The sequence below is a fragment of the Mustela erminea genome, chromosome 16, assembly GCF_009829155.1.
Source record: "Mustela erminea isolate mMusErm1 chromosome 16, mMusErm1.Pri, whole genome shotgun sequence".
Classification (NCBI taxonomy): Eukaryota; Metazoa; Chordata; class Mammalia; order Carnivora; family Mustelidae; genus Mustela; species Mustela erminea.
In genome coordinates, this window is record NC_045629.1 from 51,630,425 (window position 1) to 51,652,208 (window position 21,784).

Below are 21,784 nucleotides of genomic sequence, written 5' to 3' on the forward strand. Positions count from 1 at the left end.
TAAAAAATTTTGGTAGTGGTCATTGGATCCTTTTTACCTTTATTCAATCATAAAGGAAAATGCCCCTTATCTTTTAAATTTTAAAGTAAAAAGGTGAACTTTCCAAGTTGCTTTAATGTTAGTATGCAGAAAAACATTGGATTGTCATATAAAATTAGCAGGACTAAGTTAAGGAAAACCTCAGCTTAGAGGTAACTGGGCTTACCTTAATTCAGAACCTAGTCACTTAAAGTTACCATGATATATCTCTCCTAGCTGGGTAGTATGGTAAAAATTCTGTGGAAAAAAATATGTATATATATATACACACACATATATGTATATATATAACATTAGAGAGCCATCATTTACAACAATATAATATGCAGTATTATAGGATTATAGTAGGGTAGAACTTGAGGGGATCTTCATTATCTACTTTGAATCATGCATTTTACAGAGAAGGAAAAATAAGAGCCATCTGTAAGTATTTTTGTCATTCATACACATGTGAGAATGGGTTCAACCCGAGTGGTTCTTTTTAATATACAGTTGAAATAGATAATCGTGGTTTGAAGAAATTCTCTGTATTGAATAACTTAGATAAGTACTACAAATCATAGCTTGAGATAACCTGGGATATTAAGTACTTGCAATAAGAATTATAGAATTATATTCTATATCGCTTTGGAATTATATGTTATAATTATATATTGAATTATATGTTAGAATTATATATTGCTTTGGAATTATAGACTGAAGTCTAATACAGGCCAAAAAAAAAAAAAAAAAAGCAAAACGTACCCCATCCTTAAACAAAAGTTTGACAGTAATTGAGACCCAGCACTTCTCCCAAGATTTTCTAAAAGTAGATGAACTGGTAGCTGCCTTCAGCCATCAACCCCAGTGGAATCTTTACTTTTCATAATAGAAGAGAGGACTGGAAAGAGGGTAGGGGGAAGAGAACAACCTCAATAATGAATCTGGGTCTCGTGCAGTGTGCCGTGGCTTCTTTTCTCCTTTCCACACTGTGGGAAGGAATATATTATCCCCATCTACCAAAAACTAAGTGAAGGGAATCTCTGAATTATTTGATTAGAGGTTCTAACAGGAAGGGGATAATAACATTCTACTCCCTGGTTAGCTAACTTCCTAGGTAGTAGAGTTATGAATCTATCCATCCCGTGTCTATTTCAACAGAGGAGAAGATAATTGGAAGAAAGTGGGAGTAGGGGTTGTGTGGGCAGAGAACAGCCTGTATTTCCATGCGTGGGGTGGAAAGGAATGTCTAAGCGTATTATTCAGGATTGGCAAGGTTGTGTAGCAGTAACAAGCAACTCTAAAATCCCAGGGATTCATATTAAAAAAAGTTTACTTCTTGCTCTTCTATAATGTGGTATATTGTGGTGCTGTGGATAAAGGTGGTTTTTCACAGTAATCACCTCCCATGCTGTTTAGCTGTACCAACTCTATGACTTTGCAGCTGCACTATCTGGTACATGTGGACAGAGGAAGGGAGATGGGAGAATTGAACATGGTTTTTTTTTTTTTTTTTTTTTTTTTTTTAAACTTCAGCTCACAAATGATACACTTTTCCTCATAGTTCACTGGACAGTATCTATCATTTGGCCTCTTCCATTTAGAAAGGGGATGAGAAGTATGGTTTTCTGGGTGCCCAGAAGGGGAGAAAAATTTGGTATCATAGGACTGTAGCAATGTCCTTCAAGGTAGCTATAGTTGAGTTATTCAGATGTTGTTATGGAATTGGAAAGGTAGATTCAACAGAACATAGTTGAATGCACTGAGCAGAGAAACAGTATTTTCATGTTTATTCTCTGGCAAACTGAGACAGCTCACGAAACTGAACACTTAAAGGGATAGACTATTGTAAGAATATGGGTTCTGTAGTAAAACAAACTGGGCTCACGTTCAGAATGGTTCTGTCCCTCCCTAATTGTTTTCTTGGGTATTTAATTCTTTTTGGCACAGCTATAAGTGGAATTGTTTTCTTAATTTCTCTTCCTGCTTCTTTGTTAGCATATAGAAATGCAACCAATTTCTGTGTGTTGACTTTGTATTTGGCAATGTTACTGAATTCATTTTTTATTTCTGATAGTTTTTTGGTGGAGCCTTTAGGGTTTTGTAAAGTATCATGTCATGACAGTCTAATTTCTTCCTTACCAATTTGGATGCCTTTTATTTCCTTTTCTTGTCTGATTCCTGTGGCTCGGTCTTTCTTTAATTGTTTTCTTTTACTTAAACTCTCTAAATTCCACTTTCCTTATTTATACAAAGAGAATTATAATCAAACTTTCTTCATAGAGTTGTTTGTTCGGAGTAAATGAGGTAGTATAAGTCACCATACATAGTACTGAGCAGATAGTAAGTATTCAGTAAATGTTAATGGCCATTGTTGTTGTTAGGAATTTGGGGGCTTGGGGAGAGCGCGGACAAAGAGGCAAACTAGGGCTAAAAAAATGTTGTGGGGAAATATGTTGGACAAAATTTCAAGTTCAAGTTCGAGTAAAGGAAATAAAATTTGCTTTTTTATTCTGTACTCTCTGCATTGCCAGTAAGCAATAATACCCCAAAATAATGCCTTTCACCATTGAGCACTTATTGTGTTCAAGGCATGGTATTAAACACTGAACATATATTATCTCATTTCATTTTTATTATATTTCCTATTTCCAATAACAGATCAGGAAACTGAGATCACACAACTAATCATAGAGCTAGGTTTAACCCACTGAGCCACCCACGCACCCCAATCACAGAGCTAGGTTTAAAACCAACTTTGCCTATTTTTTTTTAGTTAAAATAATGACTGAATTTTCATTCTTAATAAGCAGCTATGAATATAGTATGATCCAATTGTGAAATAAGACTTATTAAAAAAATTAATTTAACATATAGTATCTCATATGTTGCCATTATAATTAGGCAATAGGTTAAGCATTTAGCAGCAAGCACACTTATTTTTTTAAACCTAATCCATTATTTTTTTAGTTTTTTCTTTTTTTGTTAGTTTTCTTAGCTGTTCAGTTGTTTTTAAGGTTGACAGTTTCCCTAATATCATGTACTTGTTTGAGGAGTGTTTATGAAGCGTTTTGTTTTTTGTTTTCTCATAGCATAGTGTTTAAGGCAGAAGCCTTGGAGCCTGAGGAGGCAGTGTTGATGTCCTCCAGTCAAAGACAACCAGGAACACATCTCTAGTCAAACAAAGTTGGGTTTTATTATTTGCTACAGCAAGAGAGGCCTCACACCTTGTGAAATTGTAGGGTATCTTAGTGAGAAGAGGTTAAGGGAAGATTGTTACAGAACTACAGAGGGTAGTTTGGGGGAAGATTAAGAAAATGGGGGGTGCCTGGGTGGCTCAGTGGGTTAAAGCCTCTGCCTTCAGCTCAGGTCATGATCCCAGGGTCCTGGGATCGAGTACCACATCGGGCTCTCTGCTCAGCAGGGAGCCTGCTTCCTCCTCTCTCTCTGCCTGCCTCTCTGCCTCCTCGTGATCTCTGTCTGTCAAATAAATAAATAAAATCTTAAAAAAAAAAAGAAAAAGAAAATGGGGATCCATGTTGAATTTGGATGCTATTAAAAAGTAGGGGCAGTTTGAGTAGGCTCACTTTTATCTAGGAGGTGGGAGGAATAGAACAGTGCTAGAGTTATTACCTGAGGGAAGCAATAGTTACTTTTGTAGCCAGGGAAAGGGAATGGTTGGTCATTTTGGTTGCCCAGTGTCTTTGCTTTTACATCTGCTTAGACAAGATGATGGCATAGTGTTGTAAAGCCTCGTTCTGTAATAGCCACGGAGAGTCTTTTCAGTGTGACCTTCTGTGGAATTGTTTACATTTACCAGGGACATCCCATAGCCTGATAGCAACTAAGCCAGCCACAAGCTGAGAGCTGTAAGGGCAGTTTTTCTCTTACTAGTTTTAAATTCCTCCTCTGCCATTACTAGCTGTATGATTTGAGGCGAGATAAATAACTTCACAGTCAATCATCAGAAAAATGGGGATGATGGTAATACTGCTTTCACAGGATTATTTTGTAAGGTGAATGTATGGATACACGTAAAATGCCGAGAAACTACCTGGTACATGGTGCTTGGTTGAGCTGAAGTATCACAATAACAATAATAATAATTTATAATACTCTTCATCACACACATTAATTTATGGACGAGTGTATTCAAGCACTCATACGCAGTATAGAAATACAATCCTCCAAGTAGACAAAAATGCTCATGTAGCCAGAACATCTCTTGTTCAGTGATAGAGGAACATGCATAGATTCTTACTGTTCAGTGTCATTTATGAAATACATTTATTCATTGGACAATAAAACACATTTTCCTACAAACCTTTTCCTTTCTATTCTAAATCTATTCATTTAGTTACTCAAGAAATAAAATTCAGTCAATTTTTTTCTTCCTTTTTCCTTACCCTCCTATTCTAATCTCAAAGTTTCACAGATTTAATCTCCTAAGTATATTTCGTTTCATTCCTTCCCACTGCCTTAGTCAAAGACCTCATAATTTCTCACCAGAATTGTTGGAATAATCCAGTTGCTCTTCCTACCACTAGCATTGCTCCTGTCCTTTGTTTTAACCAGATTATGAGTTAACTTTCTAACACAAACCATCCAATGACCTTTTCTTTGTCTACAGAATGAAAGCTCAAAATGCTTCACATGGCACATGAGCCTTTTAAATCTTCATCCCGCTTTGATTTCTGTCCTCCCCTGCCACTTCTGAGTTTGATTCTGCTTTTCTTTTCTACTCAACTGTTTTCTGCGTTTTATTTCTTGGGCCACTTCAAGTTCTTTGGCAAAGAGTTTTGACAAAATGAATTCCAATGAATAAGATGGTATAAAAGGGATTTTACATGATATAAAAATCTAGAATAATGAAAAAATGAGAATAGTTCTTTATTGTGGGTATCTTGAGATAAAGATTCGATTATATAATCTAGTGCCATCTAGTGGTAAGTACTTTCAGTTTTCTCCACATAACCCACTGGGGAACTTCAAACGCAGTATGACAGCCCTTTCCCTGCCTACTGTCAGTGTTCTGATCATTGGATCTTTGAAGATCATACTTACCAAGGTTTTTTTTGAAGTTCTAACATGTTCTGGTTTCATAAATGCTCTTAAATACTGTCATAACTTGCAACTCAAACAAAAGAGTCTTAAACTGGGGGTGGAATGCCATGTTCAACGAATTACAGAGATTTTCAGGTATTATTAAATTGAAACCTCAGGAGTTCATTTTCCTGTTTTAAATTCTTTTGAAAAGTAAAATTAACTCTATAGTTAATGACTGAGGAATTCTTTTACTGTCCCCCACTCCCTCCATTTCTCAAACAATGACTAAGATACTGCTAAATGTCAGGCTCTGTGTTAGGAATTCTTTGCCCTTACGAATTGCAGACGTTGGATAAGTAATGATAGCTGTTGGCTAATTGTTGCACTTTTTTCTAGGTTATTGTTTAGTTGAGCAGTAGGGGATCAGCTGTGGTGAGCACAATCACCTCTCTAAAGGTGGGGGGGAGGGAAACTTGACTTATAACATTTATTAATTTTCATGATGTAAATGACCATGTCCCAACATGGCTGATTTTAAGGTACCAATGTGACATCACTAAACAGAGTTGGGAGGCACCATTTTCAATAGGCTGGTGGCGGTCCACCACTGGATAGTGAATTAGGATCTGTACTATACTATTCTGCCTCTTTCATTTGAAGTCACTCTCCCCTTGGCTTATATTTATTAGTAAACCTGTACAAATTTTCTGTTTCTAGACCTTTCTTACTGTTCAGTTTCTGCTGAAATAGCAGCCAGGTTACTAACGACCCCAGATGTCTTAGAATTCTCAGTAGAGGCGAGTCTTTCTCTGGCCTCCGGTAGCAGTGGGTTTAGCTGTATATATAACCTATAAAGCATAGCCACATGCTTAAATAAAGAAGGAGTTTTATATTTTCTTAAGATAAAAGCAAATCTGGAGATAGTCAGCTCAAGCATGGCACAACTGCTTGAGGAAATCAGCAGAGACCTCTGCTTTTTGTTGTTTGTTTTGTCCTGCCCTGCGACCCACAGTGTGGAGCTCTCAAACTCACAGTTAAAAGAGAGCTGTTGAGTTCAAGGAACAGGACCACATTCCGGTCAAAAAGGAGGAAGGGCAAAGCATGAAAGGTGAATGCCAGCTGACTCCATCTCTTTTCATTAGGAATAAATAGCTTCGTAGAGCCTATATCTAGTCAACTTCTGACTGTTACTGACCTGAACTCCGTCACATGACCACGCCTACCCACAAAAGAGCCTGGCATATAAATATTTTGGACTAGGTACACTGTGGATCTAAATAAAATTAGGATTCTATTTGTAAGAAAGAAAAGAGATTTCGATATATTCGGCAGGCCACCAGCTGTGTCTGCCCTAGTCTGTTTTGCCTTTGGTCCTGGTTCAACCCTAGGAACTCTGTAAACCGATCCTTTCTTAGTGCTACCGCCTCAGTTTACAGTTTGAGCAAAATGTATTTTGAAAGCTAAGTCATGAAGTCCTGTGTTCCACAGAATGGCTTTAACTTAACGCAGTTCTGGGCTTAACTGGTAGGTAGGGTACCCTTCTTTCTCCCTCCTACATTTGCTTCCATTGGAGAGAGCTGCACTAGAATGTTCCTGGCTCCCTTTGACTCCCTGTTCCACTCTGCCTTGGGGTAAAGGAAGTAAGCATCAGTAGCACTTTCTCATTTCTCTTTCTCTTGGGAACAAGCTGCGTAAGGGATAGCACACGTCTCTTCTGTTTCTGCCTTAAGTTTTATAGGGGTACGCTATAAAATAGTCTTACCCCAGTGTTGTCTGTGCCCAAATAGGTGTGTGTGTATGATTGTGGGGCTTGGTATTAGAAAATGTGCTTGTACCTAGAGGTAGGCAATTCTCCAAACTCAATTTTACCAGTAATAGAAGTAATATTTCATACTCTGTTTACCTCTTATGTGTGAATTAGCTTAGAAGCTGGGGGTGGGGGATAGCTTAATGTGAATTACTTAAAAAAAGCAGCTTGTTGCTGTTGCTTGACACATGTTTGAGTATGATTTGTTTGGATCACTCTATCGCCTTAATATCATAATTATCATATGAAATTTAACATTAAGGATGCACTCTTATGATTTTTGATCTCAGAAAAGAGTTTGGTTTCATTAAATGACTATTTTTAGTGGAAAATGAGAAGGTTGGTGGGAATGCAAACTGGTGCAGTCACTCTGGGAAACAATATGGAGATTCTTCAGAAAGTTAAAAATACAATTACCTTACAATCCGGCAATCGCATTACTAGGTATTTACCCAAAGAATACAAAAATACTAATTCAAAGCGATATGTGCATCCTGATGTTTATAGCAACATTATCTACAATAGCCAAATTAAGGAAACAGCCCCAAGTATCCACTGGCTGATGAGTGGATAGAGAAAATGTGATACACACACACGCACGCATACGCACGCACACAGTGGAATATTAGCCACTAAAAGAATGAAATCGTGGGGGTACCTGGGTGGCTCAGTGGGTTAAAGCCTCTGCCACTGGCTCAGGTCATGATCCCAGGGTACTGGGATCAAGCCCCACATCGGGCTCTCTGCTCAGCAGGGAGCCTGCTTCCCCCCCTCCCTCTGCCTGTCTCTCTGCCTACTTGTGATCTCTGTCTGTCAAATAAATAAATAAAATCTTAAAAAAAAAAAAGAATGAAATCTTGCCACTTGCAACAACATGGATGGAGCTAGATAGTATTATGCTAAGAAAAGTAAGCCAGAGAAAGAAAATACAGTATGATTTCACTCATATGTAGAATTTAAGAAACAAAGCAAATGAGCAGAGATGAAAAAAAAAAAAAGAGAGAGAGAGAGAGAAGGAGGCAAACCAAGAAACAGACTCTTAACTCTAGAGAACAAACTGATGGTTACTAGAGGGGAGGGGTTGGGGGGTTGGGGATTAAGGAGCGCACTTGCTGTATGTGCACCTGCTGGGTGATGTATGGAATTATTGAATCATTGTATCATACACCTGCAACTAATATTGCACTGTTTGTTAAATAACTGGAATTTAAATAGAAACGTAAAAAATGGGAAACACTTTAAAGAAATTATGTGACTGCAAGAAACCAGAAGGTCCCAGTGTGTTTACTTTTCCCAAAAGAAAAAAACCTGTTTCCATAGAAATAGAGTTCATAGGCATCATGACAGCTGATGAGAAAGTAACGTAAAGGCTTTAGAGTGTGTACCATGGATTCTATGTCAGCTAGAAGATTTCAGTTGCAAATAATAGAAAATTCAGCTGAGCCTGGCTTAAAGAAATGAAGGGGATTTCTTGGTTTACCTGATTAAAAACTCCAGAGGTAAATGTTACTGCCTTTGGGATTGATCTTGAATCTCAGTTCACGTGACTCAAGACCTAATTTCTTTCTATTTTTAATTGTTACTAGGTGTCACTCAGTCTTTATGACTTCATTTTAGGAATATTTCCCCCAACTTGTGAGCCTACATTGATTTCAGTAGCTCTGAGAGTTACAGGAAGCCTCAATCATAAAATAGGAGTCTGTCTCAGTACTGTCTGACAAATCTTTGTAAGTCACTATGATTGGACCCGCTCAGGGTATTGTGCTGGTCATGAATGGGGATGGTACATGCAGGGTCGATGCCTGCTAATCTGGGTGCACCCCTTGGTCAAGTGAGGCCATTTCGATTCAAACCACAAAGCTGAGAGTGAGGAACCATTCCTTCCCTCCCAAGAAAGAAGAAAATCAGCGACAGACGGCCAGCAACAGATATTCCTTATAGTTGTTTCCAGAATACATGTCCTATTTTCTTCATGGAGAAGATTTTTAGTAACCCCCCCAATTCTCCCATTTTTCACTTTTTACCTAACGTATTTTTAGAGGCGAGGCATAAATTAAAGTTTAAAGAAATAATCTCACTATGTGGTATTACTTTCCATCCGTTACTTTAAAATTGCTAAAGAAACTTTGCCATAAAAGTGGCAAAATGCGTAATTTATCTGGAGGCATTTATATTTAAAAACATGTCCACATTGAAAAGAAAGTCCTAACTCCAGCGTCTGATCTGATGACTCATCATCCTCATGGTTTCCGACATGCCTCTTAAATAATATCCCTTTTCCAGTTTGGTATCTAAAAGAGAACATCGTGTTTTAAATATTATGAAACCACACAGAGGCACTTGTTAAAACCTACCAGACTTCTTTCACAAAGCTCAGCTCTAGCAGTGGCTCCCATCACGTTCCGCCTCACGTGATTTGGGGTTGAACTCCAGTAAGCATCAAACTTTTTTGCGGGAGGTGGTGTGGAGTGACTAGTTCTAACACAACACTGGCAGGGGAAATTGGTAGAGGAGTGTGGGACATTTGTAGAGGAGTGTGGAGATAAGCTGATCAGAGACTAAAAGATTTACTGAAGGGAGAACTACTTCACGGAAAGAATTATTAAAAAAGAGGATGTATTATAGAATGCTCTATGAGGAGCCATGTTACCTTCTTCAAGTCCTCAGTCCCCCTTCCTTAAAATTTCCATTCTGTTTTAATATGTTTATGGTATCGATGGACAGGTTTGGGGCAAACTATCTCAGACTGGGCATGGAGTGAAAACAGGGGTACTCTGAGATATAATTGTTTAGTATATTCAGCCACTTTTGAAGACAATCTACTAAAGATTCCATTTCATAGTATTTCACTTAAAGTCTTAAAGTGTTAAGAAACTAAGAGTACCTATCTTCCAGAGAATACACTGCCTATGTAAACAGTGGGGCTGACCGCTGCATCATTTGGAGCAATGCAATATTGCTGTAGAGGGCCAAGGAACTCCCAACAGATCATGCCAGCGTGCAGGAGTTAGGTGCTGTTTTCTTTGAGAAAGAACATTCTGTTAACGGGAAGATAAATCAGGTTTCTTTCCTTGGTTTACCTGTCAGATCTGAAGGTGAAGATCATGCACAAATAATTTGTGCCTGTTTCTTTAGCCTTGTGTCAAGATAACAAGCTGTGTGTGTCTACTTATTGGCACACGAACACCCAGGAATTGAACCGGAAATCTTCTGTAACCTCAAATATTGGTATAATGACGGCTCCCACATTTACATAAAATGTGTTTTGTGTTTTTGTCTTTGTTTTTATTTTGTCATGGTGGTTTCTCTAGACAGTACTGTAGTATTGAGTTGGTTATCATCAGTTCTCTTCCGAGAAAAATCTTGTTTGGCAAGAGCTTCCTTTGTACCTGTCACTCTAAAATAATTCGAGTGAGTGGTTTTCTCATGTGGGTTGGTGGCAGGCTACTTGACAGAACGGTAGCTCTGGGTTTTAAGGATTCTTCCTGTTCTGCTCTCAGGAAGCGGCCTGTTGGTTGACTCCTCACCTCTCCCTATCTGCCTATCCCTGTAGTTTTCTCTGCATTTCTGAAAATGTCACTTAAATTCTCAGATTGCTCTTACAGACCAACAGAATTGCACAGAAAGAATTCAGTAGTTGGGAGAGTGAAGAGGTGGATGTTCTTAAAATTCACCCATCAAAGGCACATCTTTTACTTGTTCCCTTGGGGGTGGTATTTTGGGTAATTTGTGAGTTTATTTTTTAAGGTAAAATACAAAAAAGGGAAACAAAGAGTGTGGGTTTTGGATAACCCTTTTACATTTCTATCGTAAGTAGTTTGGTCAAATAAGTCAAATGATATATATTTTTTAAAGATTTTATTTATTTGTTTGACAGAAAAAGAAAGATCACAAGTAGGCAGAGCAGCTGGCAGAGAGAGAAGGGGAAGCAGGCTCCCCCGCTGAGCAGAAAGCCCGATGCTGGGCTTGATCCCAGGACCCTGGGATCATGACCGAGCCGAATACAGAGACTTAACCCACTGAACCACCCAGGCACCCCAGTGATATTTATTTTTATCATAGTGTAAAAGTACCTTGCTTCTGTAGCTTTATTTGTTTATTCAGTAAAAGTTTATTGAGTATATACCAGGTGCCAGGTATTCGGTGATTGAGTGACCTAGAGCAGTGATCCTCCCTCTAACCTGCGAAATGTATGTAATAGGAGATAGTAAACATGACAAATAAAACATATACCATAATTACAAGGCGATACGTGTTATGAAAAAGATTTTTAAAAATTAAGTGGGTTTAGGGGATTGGGATTGGGGGTGCAGAGGCTGGAGACAAATCGAGGTATTAAATAGAGTGCTTAGGGGAGGCCTCCTTGAGAAAGTGAGATACGAGGGACAAATACTTTGTCTACTGACAAAGACCAGGGGGTGTGTGCTGATCCATGGAGGAGCCGCATTCCAGGTCGAGGGAGCTGCCAGAATGATAGTTCCAAAGTGAGAAAATTCAGGGAAGCCATGGTGGCTGGATCTGAGTGAGCCGGCAGGGACCGGTAGGAAGTGATGGGTGTCAGCCTTGTCAGCTAAAATGGGGAATTACTGATGGGTTTCAAGCATATCTGACTGACTTTCTTTCTGCTGTGTTGACGCTGAAAGGAAGGGGGGAGAGTAGACGCAGAGAGACCGGTTAGGAAGTTTTTACAGCGATTCCCATGAGGAATGGTGGTAACTTCTTCAGGCGTGGGCCAGAGGAGGCAGTGAGATGGGGAGAAGTGTTTGGGTTCTGGATCTATTCTGAAGGTAGATCCTATAGAATTTCCTCATCAATGGGTCAAGCCGTTGGGAGGAAAGAATTACCATGAGCTGTGACGGAAGGCGCTGCTTCTCCTTAAACCTGCTTGTCTCTATTTCCTGTATCTTAAAACACTGTGTGATTCTTTTTCCCTATAAGGAAATACTTAGGATGAAAATTAATTACATGCGCGTTTGGTTTGCACATAAGCAGCATCTATTTTTTAATCTGACATTTATTTCTAGATGTGTTTGTGTCCTTTTGTAGGAAGAGATTTCTCTTCTCTGAGTAACTATTGTTGTAAGCCCCAATCCAAAAATCCCCAAGTTGTCTTTTTTGAACAAGCAGAAAAAGGAGAGACTGCAATAGGTGTATTAAACCAATAATTGCAGTTCAGTAAAATGTTTCGGGGGAGAATGGGATAAAATGACTCTGGGGGCTTTCACTGATGATTATGGGAGAGAGTTGTTAGCTAAATATATCTGTACTTTTTTCTTCTATTTCTTGCTCATTTTACTTCTTTGTATGGTTGTTTTTTTTTTTTTCAATGAATATCATAAGGTTGTTTCTAAGGCTGTCATAAACTCAGCACCTTAAAAAAGGGGAATAAAATCACTAGTTTGAAATTGTCTTCTGGTATAGAATGGTTCCTAGTCTTTGTAGGTTTTGTTTGTTTTGACATGTTTAGGGTTTTTTTTTGGTTTGTTTTTGTTTTTTTGTTGTTGTTTTGGGAGGGATAGTGGCAAGAGGAGAATGGCACAATGGGTTATTATAAGGGAGCATCATTTGTACACCATTTTCTAGAGATTTGAATATCTTCATCCTTAAACTATAAGTTGAAAATATTGTCATGAATAAAATAAAAAATTAAACTGGTATCTGATTTATAGAATCTTTACTTTGTACTTCTGAAGTCAATGGATACTGAAATTATATTTTCATGATAACCTTTTAAATCCCAAATTGGGTTTTCATAAATTTAAATGCATGGGAAGTACTTACCAAAAATTTTTAAAAAATACAGAAGTAAGGTGTTAGAAATGGGGGAAAAAAGTCCTAAAAGCAAAATATACCTCTCAAAGGGTAGGGAGGAGGGAACTGGAGACCTAGAAAGATCAATAAAGACTAAATATGTTAGGAATGACATGAATGAAGGTCTGAGGTGGGAAGGAAGAGGAGCAGTAAACAAGGTTAATGGTGGGGCAGAGGACTGGCCGTGGGGTGTGCGCTAATTTGGGACAATGCTGCCAAGAAAAGTCACGGAAGTGGGAAAAGTGAATGGAAGGGAAAATAAAGAGGAAGCTTAGCTATGATAATATCAACTGTAATCCTGTGTCTGAAATTTTCTGGACTAACCAAAGTATTTTGGCAAATCTTTTTTTGTTTGTTTGTTTGTTTTTCAGTTTGATATTAACTATGGAGTCTAACTGGTTGAATTTTGTCCTTGGTTAGCATTCCTATGAAAATGAGTGCTCTTAAATTTTACTGTCTTTACTATTTCTTATTATTTTATTCTATTTTTTATTTATTACTATTCTTATTCTTATTCTTTACTATTTCTTTTTTTTTTTTTTTTTGAGTGACTGAATAGAGGCATTGAGAGATCAAGTGAGGAAGTGAACAGAACTTGATTGAAATTCAGTGTCTAATGAATTTCTTAGTTCATAGACACACTATTTTTTTTTTAAAGATTTTATTTATTTATTTGACAGAGAGAGAGAGAGACAGTGAGAGAGGAAATATAAGCAGGGGAAGGGGGAGAGAAAGAAGCAGGCTTCCCGTGGAGCAGGAAATCTGATGTGGGGCTCGATCCCAGGATGCTGGGATCATGACCTGAGCCAAAGGCAGATAGATGCTTTACGACTGAGCCACCCAGGCGCCCCTAGAACACACTATTTTTTTTTATTACATTTCTATGGAAACTGGTATTTCCTGTCCCATTGCACCTCTGGGGAAACATTCTCTTTTTAGTGACGATTAAGACACTTACTGAATAATTGAAAAAAAATTATAGATAGATCTGCTACACTATCAACAATGTTTATTGTCACTATACATTTTATAGTGAAAGCAGAGCAATGGACACCAATGGCAAACACAGGGAATTCTGCTATTTTAGTAATACTGTAATTCATGTAGGAGAACGTAGTTGACAAATTTCTCAGTCTGTCCGTTTTAAGTATAGTGCCCGGAAATGCCATGGATGTAGGATGCATTTGGTATTCAGTGTTGTGAGGCACTAATCAGCTAAGTACCATAATCCTCCTTACAGGGTACATTCTTACTTGACCTGGAGCTATATCCAGCCACGAAGCAACGGCATTAAAGAATAACCTTTTTCTTAACAGGCCCATCACTACAGGATTTTATGACTCCACCCATGAACGAGTGTTGTTTTACATGTAATTTTTAATAATTCAGTTTTGAAATAAAATGATCGTAAGCAAGTAGAGAATTTCAAATCAACTGATTAAGGATGGATCCTATGATTTTGCTAGAGCTAGAAGGATTAAATGAAAGCACTGCCTGGCACAGTGTTGATGTATTTTTGTCAACATGATGCTTCATGCTCGACAGATGTGCATTGGTTGAGCAAAAGGTAAAACTATAAAAATGTGTTAGATATTGTGATATGTAAAAAAAAGATTGGTCTTTTTTGGTGAATATAAAGGGTTTGATTTATTAGAAGCTTTTTGTAGGAATTCTATGCATGGGATCTATATATTTCATGTTTTACAGGCTCCTGTATTTCTGTTAAATTCCTGGATTTAATATGTCTTAATTGCTTCATATTTCAGAATTTGATTATGATGTTATTTTTAATCTATATGGTTAGGATTGTGTCATTGAGTTAATGAAGTATCATTTTAATTTATTAAGCAATAACCATGCTTTAAAAAGCTTTTAAAAAGTTGGAGGTTCTTTTTGGATTATTGATTCTTCAAATATCACTTCTATTATTTATAAGTGACGGTCATTTAATGATATCTACTAATAAAGATTACGATTATAGGCTTTTCTTATAGGTAGTACTTAATTGAATTGCATAAAATTTGAATTTGCAGAAATTAGTAATTTTCAAATTCTTTACTTTCAATATCATGATTCTTAAAAATTATATAGGTCTAAAGAGTTAAAAGTACATAAATATGAAAGCTTGAAATTTCCCTGTAACCTTTCAGTGTCCTAATAAGTGTTTTCAAATGTTTTATACTAGATTATGTTTTCAGAGACTTGATGATTATTTTGTAGTATATATAGTCAGTATTGTCGGTGGTATAATAACACAAAACACATAGCATGGTAAAAGTTGTAAATATTAAAATGGAGACTATGGTGAAAACACGATGAATTCTTATACAGCACGTAAATTGAGCCTGCCTTTGGGAAACTGTTGAAAATGACTTCAATTGGAAAAGTCTTTTTATTTGGAGTTTTTCTATCAGTCAGTCTGATTTTTAGACATGGAGCTTTAAAGAGACTAATGGGTAGAGTTTTTTGCTCAAACTATTATGTCAATCAGAATACCATTTAAAATGGAGTGTTAGGTGTGAAGTAAAGGTAGAATATTTAGGAATAGATTGACTAGTGCATATGACTAAAAAATGATAAGCAATGAACAGAAATGCTACAAATTAAGATACATTCACAATATTTCTGAATGTGATTTTCTATAAACTGGTTCTGGGTAAGACCCCTCTAATATGGGAAAAGAGAAAATAATTGTAACAACCTAGATTTCTATAAAAAAAGGTAAGGTGAACAGATATGAGATGAATATAAAGTGAATGCAAATATAGGCTGCTATTGTTTTATCAGGAATTGGGATTGACTGATGCATAGGAGTAAAAAGTAAGGAACTACATAACATCACCAATACATTTTATTCTAAAGAAAGACATAATTTTGGACTCTGCCTCTTATTTTCTCAGTGTCTTTGAAGGAGTAAGCAAAATATAACATCTTAGGTGAAATGCCCCATTCTTCTGAATTATAACTTAAGGGTAAAATACTATTAAATGCGTTATGATTTCTTCGAGGATTGTATAATATATCATTCAGTTCTTTACCAATTAAATGTTTTCCACCTAATAATAATAAAAAATGCCAAGACTTGCTTACAGAGGGCAGTAGGAAAGGTAGAGATTAGAGATACAGTACTCGAATTTTCATGGGTTTTCTCCAGGTCCTGAAAAAAATATAGTGTCCAAAAACATGGGGTTTTAATTTTAAGGAGAGTATATATTAAATAATTCATGTTCTAGCTGGCAAAATTATTGGACAGAATATTTTAATATTTTGGAGTAACTGAGAGCGGATTCTTCGTTGTTTGATAAGAATGGTCATAGAATAAAATCTTGCCTTGCTCCTAGCATAGCTTTGATGTACTACCTTAAAATGTATTTTTAAAAACTTTATTCCATGTTAAGTAACAGTGACAATAGTTATCCCAATTTCAGAAATCATGAGAACTATTCTATTTTTACTTAAATCCAGTACAAATCAGCATCTACAGTATGATTCACAGGCTTCAGGCAAATTTCATAATCTGTAGAACAACGTGATTGCTGGATTTAATACCGAATTCAGTTTTTCTAAGGTATGATTTTTAAAAAGTACTTAGATGATTTGCTGAATGCTAATTAATAGTAGACTTTCTTTTGGAACTGAATTCTATGATAAATATTCTTTTTTTTTAAATCAGTGAAATAAAATATATTTCCTATATTTTAGAGGCTCACCATATTCACTTTATTTATAACCTACTTTCAAAAATTTACATTAATTCCTCAGGGACAGAAGTGTTTCTTTTCTTGCCCCTATCTCTGTCCCGTGATGACAAGTGTGATGTCAAATATATTACTAGAAATTCTTAATTTTCAAAGAGATTTTGTTCTAAATGTTTAGTTGTAAAGTGATTGACACTCTAAATATATTTGCCAAAGAAATCATTTTATAAGCAATCGTTGGATTTTGAAGCCCAACAACGAAACTCAAATTAACATGTAATGTCCACTATTACTAAAAGCAAGTCCTTCCTTTTACCCACGGTGGGTGTTATTACTGCCAAGGGAACGTTAGGGGAAAGAGAAGAATGACTATTTTAGCACATCAGTGGGTTTGAGTATAGAAGAATAGAACATGTCGTGAAAAGTAGAGATAACCTAAGGGAGAATTAATCAGTTCTTTAATTCAACAGATGTTTTTCAAGCACCTCCTATATGATGCTTAAACAGATTCAGGATGCTGTTCCTCATGAACCTTAAGGTCTGAGAGTGTTGTTGACATTCCTGGATAGAAACGGATATGATTATCTGGGGAAGAGGTACAGTGAGGAGGAAGGCCATCGTTAGGTTGAACTGTCTTCAAAAGATCCAATTTCCGCCTTAATTTTTTCTGATTTTTTTTTACTTTCTTGCAATCACAATCAGGGTAATTACAATTTACTTAAACAATGAGAGGATGGTCAAGATGGGTGAAGGCGGGTGGGAGATACAGATTTCTGGTTACAGAATGACGAAGTCATAGGAATAAAAAGCACAGCGTAGGGAATGTAGTCAACCATACTCAGATAAAAAAAGAAGAGTTTTAAAAAAAGAAATGAAGTTTAACAAATAGTTTTCTTATGTACCATATAAATCTGAGAAGCCCTAGAATCTTGCTCTTAGAAGTTTCAATTTCCAGAATTTAAATTTGGTTAATGAATAACCTATATTTTTAGAGACAAATACATTTGTTAACTTAGATTGGAAAAAAGTAACATAACGAAAATGTATTTGAATTCCTAACATGAACTCTGCATCTAATAGAGGTTAGATGGTCAGTTTAGAAGAACTGATAGAGGGTACCTGAGTGGCTCAGTCCATTAAGTGTCTGCTGCAGATCAGGTCATGGTCCCAGGGTCCTGGGATTGAGCCCCACGTTGGACTCCCTGCTGGGGGGGGAGTCAGCTTCCCCCCTCTTTCTGCCTCTTCCCTCCAGTTTATGCTTGCACTCAATCTCTCTCTCTCTGATAAATAAATAAGTACATCTTTTTAAAAAAAGCTTAAAAAAAGAACTGATGTAAATGTCTATTTTTTAGAGTTCCCTAGAGAAATTCTCATTTATCTCATTTTTAAAAATATAGCGAGTAAATATAAGTAGCCAGTTAATGAGATGTGACTATGTTGAAAATTGGCACCAGTCAGTTATTTATATCTTGCCAGAACTATTATTTTTTTGCTATCCTTAAAGCTTTCATTTAGGCATATTAACTTAATGAAGTTATGGTGTCAGTAATATAAGATCATAGCTTAACGAACTGAACCACTCAGATGCCCCACATTTCGTTATTCCTAATCTAGATTATAGTATGTAGCATTCAGTTCTTGCCCAATACACATTTGTTAAAATAATATATGAGTTAATGTATATAATCTATGTTTCTCATTATAAAATATAGACTCTCAAAGGTTAACTGGCCATCTAGGTTCAAATAAATGGCTAATACCCAAGGTGGGACTAAGAAACCCAGGTCCCTTGATTCTGCTCTTCCTTTATGATAATCGCCACCATGCTGAAGCATTTTTTAATTTAGTCACACATATTAAAAAATGACAAAAAAGTAAAATGAATCATGCATAACAGATACCCTTAAAAGATATTATGTAGGTCAATACTATAAAATTTATTTTGAGCACTCTGTTTTAATTGTATATCTTAAAATATAGGAGTATGTGGCTTTATGTTACAATTGTAACTGAAAGAGTTGTTTTTAAGTTCTAAATGTTTTTTAGGCAGATGTAGGATATAAGTGTAAAAACAGAAATGACATCCACTTACCTAATCATAAAATGGACTAGTTCCTTCATTTTCTAATTTATTTATTTCTTTCTTTCTTTCTTTCTTTCTTTCTTTCTTTCTTTCTTTCTTTCTTTCTTAAGATTTACTTATTTATTTATTTGACACAGAGAGAGAGAGAGAGATCAAAAGCAGGCAGGGAGGCAGGCAGAGAGAGGAGGAAGAAGGCTCTCTGCTCTGCGGGGCTGGATCCCAGGACCCTGGGATCATGACCTGAGCTGAAGGCAGAGGCTTTAACCCACTGATCCACCCAGGCGCCCCCCTTCATTTTCTGTATTACTATCCCTTTAGGGCTCGAGGCTAGGATGTCCCCTGGCTGGGCACTTGTGTGACACTGGAAGGCGGAAGAGTTGTAGAAACCCTTATTGTCTAGCCGCCGCTGTTGGCAGGCGCATGGGTGTAAACATCTCAGTGGCTCCTGGTGAGCTCCTCCTACTTAATGGACCACCTAATGCTATGGGCAGCAGAGATAACTGGTGGCAGATTCCCATAGACTCTTGAGCTTCACAGCGGCTCCCTAAAGAACATCTCGAGAGCCCTTGTGTTTGGTTCTTCAGGCTGAGAATGGCAACATCAGCTTCTCTGGACTTCATGGCTGGTGCAGTTGCGTAGCTCTTGATCACTGTGTTAAAACCCTTACTCCCTGGAAAACCTAGAGTGACTTTTGTTTTTATTAATAAATCTTGATTGATACATTCGCAGGCTGTGTTTCAGATAAAGGAGAAAGAGATTCGGTGACATGGGAGACTTTAGAGGGGAATGCTACATTGGCTCATTCCACGTGTAGCCTTTCTCTGTTCTTGCTTTTACTCCCCTCCCCATAATGATAATAACATCTAAGAAATTCACAACTGAGCTATCTAAAGTCAGTCATCTTTAACTTCAACTGACCTCACTTTTTATTATCTCCTCTTCGTATTGTCCTGGCAAAAATCCCTGTAACGGATATTCTGAATTTCTTTCATCTTTAGGATTCTGGTCTCACTGCATTTCATGGCTAGTGCTTGACTATCTGGGTTCATACCAGAGAAGAAGACAGTGTGAATGTTTTGTTGACAAAGAGTAATATGTATGATTACAAGGTCTGCTATGTTGTACTAGTGTTGGGGGCAGCTCGAGAACTCAATATATGGCCTCTTCCTCTAAAACTATAAGGAAGTAAGAGGGGTCAGATGTAAAGACAAAGAAGAGAAGTTGTCATTGAGCTGGCCTTAATCTCAGTGAAGTTAGAATAAAAATAGCAGTCCCTTTGGACTTCTTCAAAGACTTTTTTTGAATGGGCGATGAATAAGTCATTATTGTTGTTATTTATTTAAATTGCTTATCTCAAGTTAGAGCAGTAAAGAAGGGTTGGAGACATAATGATTAGGTGGAGATTTAGATGAACCAATATTGGAGTGATCTAGGTAGCTGATGGATGAAAAATGATTTTTTAAAAAGATTTTATTCATTTATTTATTAGAGAGAGAGAGACTATGAAAGCGGGGAGAGGAACAGAAGGAGAAGGATAAGCAGACTGGGCCTAGCACTGAGCCAGACACTGGGGCTTGATCCCACAACCCCAAGATCATGACCTGAGCCGAAATCAAGCATCAGATGCTTAACTGACTGAGCCACCCATAGACCCCTGTGAAAAGTGATTTATGAGCCAGCATTTAGGGGTGCCCTGCATTGGGCTCCTTGCTCACCGCAGAGCCTGCTTGTTTCTCTTCCTCTGCCCCTCCCCCTGCTCGCTCTTTCTGTCTCTGTCCCCCTCTCTCAAATAAATAAATAAAATCTTAAAAAAGGAAGAAGAGCCAGCATTTAATTTTAGTCAGAAAAATATTCAGCTCCAGAACCAAATCAGTTTGGCTTCAGTATGTTTTCAAGTGACTTCATATCAAGGTGTCAGGAGTAGAGAGAGAGTCAGGTGGAATTTTTCAAAGCTTCGGAATAGCAGTTGGGAGATTGTCGAAGTGTGTTGAGCCAAGCAAAGAAATTAGAGTCTAAGCCCATTTTGCTGCAGCAGAGTATGATGCTGACTATCTTATTTCAGGGTGTAAGTATATTCTGTATGTAGTATGTCAGGCATTAAAGAACCATATCAAAAATACCTTTTAAATTTCTTATTTGAACTGAATAGAGTGAATACCAGTAAGACTTTGGCTATGGCATGAATTTAAGAGGAGTTTTTTTTTTTTAAGCAAAATAACTATTTGAATTTAATTCATCAACTCACCAGTGAAAGAATGAATGAATGAAACGTTGCGTTGTTTAGACATCGCTCTTCTCTTCATTCTTTTCCTTTGCTTACTTAGGACACGAAGTCCATCCGTATCCCGAGATCAGAATAGAAGATACGACCAAAGAGAAGAAAGAGAAGAATATTCACAGTATGCTACTTCAGATAACGCCATGCCTAGGTCTCCATCAGATTATGCTGATAGGAGGTCTCAGCGTGAACCTCAGTTTTACGAAGAGTCTGACCATATAAATTACAGGGACTCCAGCAGGAGAAGTCATAGGCATTCCAAAGAATACATTGTAGATGATGAGGACGTGGAGAGTAGAGATGAATATGAAAGGCAACGGAGAGAGGAGGAATACCAGGCACGCTATCGAAGTGACCCGAATTTGGCCCGTTATCCAGTAAAGCCACAGCCCTATGAAGAACAAATGCGTATTCATGCGGAAGTGTCCAGAGCAAGGCATGAGAGAAGGCATAGTGATGTTTCTTTGGCAAATGCTGAACTGGAAGATTCTAGGATTTCTATGATGAGGATGGAACGGCCATCAAGGCAAAGATCTATATCTGAACGTAGAGCTGCCATGGAAAATCAGCGATCTTACTCAATGGAAAGAACTCGAGAGGCTCAGGGACCAAGTGCTTATCCACAAAGGACCACAAACCATAGTCCTCCCACCCCCCGGAGGAGTCCAATACCCATCGATAGACCAGACATGAGACGTACTGACTCACTGAGGAAACAACACCACTTAGACCCCAGCTCTGCTGTGAGGAAAACAAAACGGGAAAAAATGGAAACAATGTTAAGGAATGATTCTCTCAGTTCCGACCAGTCAGAGTCAGTGAGACCTCCACCACCAAAGCCTCATAAATCAAAGAAAGGAGGTAAAATGCGCCAGGTTTCATTGAGCAGTTCAGAAGAGGAATTAGCTTCCACACCTGAATACACGAGTTGTGATGACGTTGAGATTGAAAGTGAGAGTGTAAGTGAGAAAGGTAAGTACTAATCGTACTTTCCCTGTAGTTAATTCCTTGGGGGTTTTCTTTTTAGGTTGTATTTGTGATAA

General features: G+C 37.5%; 1 protein-coding gene across 44 annotated transcripts in view; it reads left to right on the forward strand.

Moving 5' to 3' along the window:
• Positions 1 to 21,784, forward strand: part of RIMS2 (regulating synaptic membrane exocytosis 2) — a 594,152-nt gene that overhangs the window by 254,992 nt on the left and 317,376 nt on the right. For 43 of the 44 annotated variants that reach the window (XM_032316364.1, XM_032316365.1, XM_032316366.1 and 40 more), the window contains one exon: positions 20,788 to 21,713. In XM_032316364.1, coding sequence (XP_032172255.1) covers positions 20,788 to 21,713 — 926 coding nt within the window. Of the gene's footprint in view, positions 1 to 14,217; positions 14,250 to 20,787; positions 21,714 to 21,784 lie in introns of those variants that run through there. The other variant, XM_032316380.1, reaches the window with a different exon arrangement.